We start from the raw sequence: 7,550 nt of genomic DNA, 5'->3' as shown, positions 1-7,550 counted from the left end.
GTGTGTGTGTGTGTGTGTGTGTGTGTGTGTGGGGGGGGGGGGGGGTGGAGTATGTGGAGGCTATATTTGATGAGGTGATATTGTATTGTTTCCTAAAAGCTCGATATAACTCAGCTGTCTCAAATTGCACCCTTTTTACACTGTTATACCTGTTGTGCTTTTGAAAACACACACACACACACACACACACACACACACACACACACACACACACACACACACACACACACACACACACACACACACACACACACACACACACACACACACACACAGAGTGCGTGTTTTGCTGTGTCCCAAGTCCCAACCCTTGTCTGGCTGGGTCACTCACAGCAGGTTCCCGAAAAATCGACGCGATCTCTTTTGGAGCGATCCATCTCTCCTTTTAGAAAGCGGCGCACGCGTTTAATTCACGCACGTTTCAACGCCGCGCGTAGTTCTGTTGAGACGTTATCAATGCGTGCCGTTTTACCGACTCTATTTTAACTATTTCCAACATATATTAGGCTTATATGCCGCTCTTTTGGAGGCTATTATTATTATCGCAGTCAGTTCCACCCCCGCCTTTTGTGTTGGTATGTTCTAAGCCCCGAGGGAAGAGTCGGCGCTAAGTATTTTTTTTCTTTGTGGTAATCTTCATGTTTTCGGTTAACTGTGGGGAAAAAGTAGAGCGATGTAGTTCAGAATCTGTAAACACACTGAGCTGATTCCTATTCCTACCGGACGGAGAGATTGAGAGCATTGGATAGTTTTTAGTGATTTGTGTACAAGTAGTCCAGTATTAAAGTTGGAGACAAGGAACTATTATAATAAAAGTGCACCAGCAGCACCATGCCTGTAAACGGAGGGGGTCTGTTCTCCTTGAGCAGATATGCGACTCAGTATTTCAATGTAAGTAAAAAGACAAACCTTTAATGCTAATACTAGAACGTGTGTAGATGTAAACAAACTTTGTTGCATATAGTGTTGTTTTGTCCTTTTGACTGTAGCAGCTTGTTGAATGAATGGGACATGGTATGTTAACTTGATGGTTCCTTAACCATTTACAATCGTATGGGAAGCATCTGTGTCATTTTAGATCTTTCGCGATTGTACAACTGTCTGTGGGAAAGCATCTGTCATTTTAGATGTTCGCGTTGGATGTTCAGAAATATCAGCTTTGTACATCTGCGATCTGCTTGAGCATTTTTTGAAAAATCCTTAAAGTTCTGATTTTAACTCCTTGGCTGTTGTTGGACCATGCACCTGCTGCTTCATGGATGCCAAAACGTTGCACTCATCAGTTGGCCCGTTATTAATGTGAATATGCCAAAGACTGAATGTAGCGCTGACTTGCTTTTGTAGAATTATTGCCTTTATATTCTCATATTTGTGTCGTATATGTGTCTGATCTCTGCAAACTTGGCCATTTAGATTTATTGTTATTGGCCTGTAGCCAAAAACAGCATTCCTGAGTACAGACAGTCACTTTGGGTTTTTTAAAAAAAACGTCTTTTTGTTCATGACACAGCTATGGTATGGCTATTCAATTAATCTAGAATTATGCGTGACTTGAGTGGAGTCTACTTTTCCATAGCGTGCATTATTCTATTTCATGTGCCTTCCCATGCAATGTAGCTGTTCTGCCAAAAGAGGGCAGACTAATACTGTGTGTGTGCCTTCCTGCGTGCGTGAGTGCGTGCGTGTCTGTGTGTGTGAAGGATGACTGATTAAATTCCAGTCATTCCAAACACCCATTGTTTCAACACAGCATGTCGGATGGGCCCAAAAAGTGTTTTGTGGAGTTCTATATTTGGCATTTGTCTTTTGGGCTTGTGCTCCTCCTCCAAGAGGAGGTCAGAAGACTGGGTCACGGGCACAGGGTGGGCAGTGCCCCTGGACACATGCTGGCAGAGATTCTGTTTGTTGATCAAGGACATAATACATACTGAGGCTATAGAGTACTACTGAGCCTTGGACAGTGGACACTAGTGACTGGATGTTCTAAGTCAGTGGTTTTCAACCCTTTTCACAGTATTTATTTGGCATTTGAGCCATGGACCACCTTGATGAAATTTAGCCTCGCAGACCCAAAACATAGAAAATGTTATCGTTGGATATGATTTTGTCCACAATTCCATGCTGTATTGAATTTGATTTGGTACCATAGGAGAGATAACAAGCAAACTTTGATCAAAATAACAATTCTTTAACTAATGCAGTTGCTTAACAACAAAAAATAACTATTGAGCATAAAATACACTCAAGAGTCAAAGGGTCCATTTGGTTACCAACTCCATCTTTTAGATGGGTACCACCTGGAACCCCCTCAAGGACCACTGGTGGTCCCCGAACCACTGGTTGAGAACCACTGTTCTAAGTCAGTGTTTCCAAACTACGGTTTGGGCTGCAGATCTACAAGCTATTATGAGCTATTATTTATGAACACATTATGTAGATCAGCTATTTTTGCTATGTCTTACAAGTAAGTATCAGGCTTAAATGGTTACAATTTCTGCATGCTGCACGTGTTGGACGTGATGTATGCTAACCTATACTTAGTTATTAATATGACATGAGTGAGTCAGGTATCGCGAAATACTTCGCGCATAACAGTGAATGGCAAATCGAGTGGCTAAGTGAGTTTAATGTTGTTTAACGTCATTTAATGCAATCAGATAGGACTTTTCTGTTTGGATGCATGGGCTGTCAAGGCAAGAAAGTCGTTTTTTTAACACTCTTTAGGCATTTCCGCATAACTTCCGGGTATGATGATGATGTCACTTGCATACACTATTGCAATTTTTTTAATGACTTCCTGTGACATTTTTAATACTGGTTTAGTACTAAAACAGATTTATACTGTACAGTATTTTCAATGCTATTATATCGTTGCTGTCCGGCAGAAACCAGCTAACTCAAAATGTATTTTATTTGTATGTATTTTTTATAAATCAGTGCTATTGAACACCCTTTACATCTGTGTGTGTTGGTTAAAAAATATAGAACCAATAAAAAGTAGTAAAAAGCAATTTGGCCAAAACCTCCTAACTCTACTTGAGCTGGATGATCCCCCCCCCCCCCCCCCCCCCCCCCCCCCCCCCCCCTGAAAAAGGAACATTTTGGAGTTTGATGGTTTTCGCCCAACAGCTGCGATATATCATATTCATAAGTATGATTTTGAGGGGATGTGGTCCTTGGAGCTGCAAAAACCTGTGTTTGGATGTGACTCCTGTGTCTTGTGTCACATGTCTCTCCCCTCTCTGCACTGATCTGTGCCCTCTACTCCAAATGAACCCGGTTCCATTTGTGTACTCTTGGGGCTCATTTGCACACTCTTGGGTCTCGGGAGTTAATTTAACACTGGGGTCTTACTGTGTGTGCTGCTGTTACATAACCGTGTACTCTCTTGAGGCCAGGGCCTTGCCAGCAGGCATGCCCGCCCGCAACACGGTGGCAATCACATGTGAAATAAGACCTTGCCTGTAGTGTTATTGTTACTTGATAAAAATGTAAAATGACACGGCATGAAGCTGAAACAGTCCTACTATAACCTGCCCGGTGTTTCCGAAAACAAAAGCTCTATGACGAATGACGATGACATTGTCACAGGGATGACATTCAATAATGCAGAGTAAGTGTCAGGACTGTGTACATTGCTCACACAAAAGAATGGTGGTTTCTTTGATTTATGCTACACCTAACAGCATATAGCACTGCTATGAATAACCTGTTAAGCCCTTTGATCATGAGCCAAGGAACCACTTTTAGTTTGCGACCGAAGGTCGCAGTTTAGTATGTAAAACGGCACATCATGTCTCCGTCTGGATGGGTACACTTACGGTCAATGCCATAGACTCTATGGGTTCGCCGCTCTGACATCATGCTCTGACATCACTGTGATGTCAGGGGAACCACTCTTAACAGAATACCCTTTATGCCCATATATGGAGTTCCCCGATGTCATCAATATTAAGCCCATATATGGAGGCCACATCGGCCACATACCACACTAACAGAATCCATGTATGGCCAAGACAGCCCATATCTGTGTGGCTGGTTCTACAGACAGGGATCTCCATGTATGGGCATAAAAGGGATTGTATGTATGATGTCAGATGTCATAGATGTCATAGGACTTTCACATAACGAATAACTGAATAAGCATGTTTGGGCTCTCACACAGCATATCTCCATATGCAGTACATGGATCTCCATATATTGGTACCAGGGGTCTTGGTAGCTGGTCCGATATACATCACTGGCCAGATGGCCATGATGCTTGTCGCCTAAGGCGTCTTACTAGTGTTATTTAGTTTAGTGTATATTGTGGATGGCATTGCCTTGTTGCCGTTGTAGCTCTATCCCCAGCAAAGAGTCATGTTGACAGCGCAGTACCTGCGTGCCCCCCATCATTCCCATCATTTTGGGTCATTCGCAGGTGAAACCTTCCTTTGCATATCGACTTTGCATGTAATTGCGGCGCCGGTTTTGGAGAACACGCTGATCCAACCAACTTCAACACTTGCCACTGCACTGAGTGCTGCTGCACCCCCATTGCGACGTCAGCAAAACACATGCCACCGAATGAAGGCAATGGTTTGGACCGTTCTCGTGGTGGCCTATCATAAAACACTATAGAGATGAAGTAGTGCAGCAGATAGAGTAGCAGTTCTTAAACTTCTTAATGTCAAGGACCCCCACATTGATACGTATTTGACCATGAAGCCCTATCAAAAAGTGAACAAGAGAAGCAGTTAAGGAGTGACTGACGTTTCCATGCTTAACGCGTTTGACTCTGAGGAAGATGCGCTAAGCATCAAAACGTCAGTCACCCCTGCAATAAAGAACGTGCAGTCCAGTCGAGTGCTTCAGTAGTATTATTTATTTGGGTAGTCTCCCGAAGACAAGTGCCCAGATATTGTTCTCTTTGAACTCAAAGAGAGAGAGTTCTCAGACTCACCTCACCGCTACTCACCAGTTATGAGTGGGGTGGCTCAGAGTAGAAGACAGAGTACAGCATCTTGCAATGGGCCTGGTGTACAAGATACACTACACCACTATGATACCCATGTACCTGACAAAATACTTTGAAAGCGTTAAGGATGTCCAAATCCTTAAAGTTCATTAAAAATGTACTTGTCTGTTAGACAAGTGGCTCTTGGTTTCACTTTTTTCAGTGACGCTCCTGGCAGCTTTGTGCTGTGTATGCAGACTATAGACTGTCGATACTTTGTAGTGGAGGGTGCAAGGGGGGTGTTTCAAAGTCCTTTTGTTATTCAGACTTTTGTGCCCGGACAAGTGAATGGGAAATGTACTTGTCCAAAGGACAAGTGCCTCAAAAAGTTTGTCAAGCCCTGCATTTGTACACTTGAGTTACAGACCAGACCCATAACCAGACCCATAAGGGCTAACTATCATTTAGCTGGGGCACCCCTGTAACTTAGGCCGGACCCAACTTTGAGAACCAATGGTCTATAGGACATTTAAATTCACACACACGCACTCGTAAAGAAACCGGCATGCGGGTACGTTCCTGCAGTGGTTCAACTAAATCTAAAGCCCTACCCTAAAGCCTATAATCCATACAATGCGATTGCATGTTAGATTGATTAAACTAGCATGGTCTGATGTAAACATATAATCCTCCCGTGGTTACCTTTTTCACTGCTTTTACTTTTTTACTTCCTTTCCTTTATTCCTCCTGGCTACCACTGGTCCCTTGCTGTCCCTTGAGGTCCAAAGGTCCAAAAATAAGGGTCTGCTGCCAAATGGAGTCATGCCCCCATTTCAGTAAGCCGGGCCTTGTGATATTAGTTGTAAACAGGGATTTCACTTTCCTCTTACAAAAAAAAGAAGTATTATGTTGAGAATATCCCCCACTCTCAAACTTGGTCTATGTGGTGGTTCAGGTTCTGGTTCACACATTTGTATTGTGTGTATATATATATACAACGCACGCACGCACGCACGCACGCACGGAAAAGCGGTGTCAAAATGGACACTTAAGGGTTTTTACACGCTGGAGTTAAATCAACACTTGTGGATTTGACTGTGTATGTATGTATTCTATAACCTGGGGAAAGTGCTCAATGTTTACATACCATAGTAATGCTCAAACATACTACATCAGTATATTAGTCACTATTATGTCAGATTGTGTTTAATACATGGACGCTGCTGCATGTGCATTTGGGTATTTAATCAACGCCTGAGTGCATGTGCTCCGCGGGAGTTTGTGTGCACGTGTGATTGTGCTCGCGTGTATTAGTCAGTGCACGTTTTGCGTGCGCGTATTTATGCAGCGGACGGTGGGATTTGCAACGAATATAGGCCAGCAGAAGAATCCCTCTTACGTCAAAGGCAGCCACGCAGGCAGGCAGGCAGATAGATGCAGGCTTGAGTTGGTAGTGGGTGCGCTGCTGTGAGCATGGAGCAAGCTGTTCACCAGACCACCGCTGGTGGGAAAGACTGGGAGAAAAGAGACTGACAGGGAAGGACGAGACGGGAACCCGCGGTAGGGATGAAGACCGTACTCAACCTGCACAAGAAGTGGGCCCACGCGGTTAAGACCATCCGCATCCTCCAGGGACTTGTGAGTGTACTGATTGACCACTGTCTTGGCTCAGATTTGAGTGGCGTGCCAAGGCTCACATGGCGTCGGATACATCGTTTTTAATTTTTAGTTTATAGTTTTTATGCCTTTATTGATAGGACAGTAGACTGACAGGAAATGGGGAGAGAGATTGAGGAGTGACATGCGGCAAAGGTAGTCGGGATCGGGAATCAAACCAGCGGCACGCTGTCAGGCTACACTGAGCCTAAGTGGTAATACGCGACTGGACCGGTAGGCCAGCGGGCGCCCCGGATACATAGTTTAACTTTTTATATTTTTTAATTTTTGAAAAGGCTCAAGTTGAAGAGCTTCGGTGCCGAAATGAGATGTGCTGCTCATGTGCACTGTTTGGAGGTTGAAAAGTTCTGTAACATGATCAGTAGTGTGGATGCTGAAATTGAGGCATCTTTTTAAAAGAAGTGAAATAAGTGATTGAACAAAATGTTGAGCTTAAGAAACATTTACACCTTTCTTGTCTGTTTTTTTTGCATCTACCGGTACATTTGTGTTAGAACTTATTTAACTTTCCAACAATTTGTTTTAAATGTAATCTTTTTGGGAACTGTTATGGACTTCAATAACAGTTGAGTTTGTTGCTTGTTGGTGTTGACAGTGCGCATGTATCATGTGAGATCATAGGGGTGTGTAGCTTGAGTTTCTTTGTGTTTATAGTATAGTTACTATAGTTTACTAGTTTTGTTAGATTTATCGCAATAGTGTGTATTTAATTTGAATGAAAAACTGCAGATTTTCCTGTTTGCTGGTTTGCTCATGGGCATTAATTAATTAAAATCACAGGGTTCTGTACCAGTTTAGCAGGTGAAGCACGTCATTGCAATGTCATTGGTTCGATCCCGGTGACTGACCAGTGTTCCATCTCTGTCCTTGGCTCTTGTCTCTAAATAAACATTTCTAAACCAGTAAGACTCCCTAATCAGGAGATAAGCGCCCACCA

General features: G+C 43.2%; 1 protein-coding gene across 3 annotated transcripts in view; it reads left to right on the top strand.

The window, feature by feature from the left end:
- tjp2a (tight junction protein 2a (zona occludens 2)) overlaps nt 1-7,550 on the top strand; it is a 63,657-nt gene that overhangs the window by 16,967 nt on the left and 39,140 nt on the right. For 2 of the 3 annotated variants that reach the window (XM_080743890.1, XM_080743889.1), the window contains exon 1: nt 642-891. The exons of the other annotated variant lie outside the window; for it this stretch is intronic. In XM_080743890.1, coding sequence (XP_080600016.1) covers nt 832-891 — 60 coding nt within the window. In that variant the 5' untranslated portion in view covers nt 642-831. Of the gene's footprint in view, nt 1-641; nt 892-7,550 lie in introns of those variants that run through there. 3 annotated transcript variants of the gene reach the window in all.

This window comes from Nannobrachium achirus, assembly GCF_963921795.1.
Source record: "Nannobrachium achirus genome assembly, chromosome: 15".
Lineage (NCBI taxonomy): Eukaryota > Metazoa > Chordata > Actinopteri > Myctophiformes > Myctophidae > Nannobrachium > Nannobrachium achirus.
The sequence above is the reverse complement of the archived record's forward strand: the minus strand, read 5'-3'. Positions and strand labels throughout refer to the sequence as shown.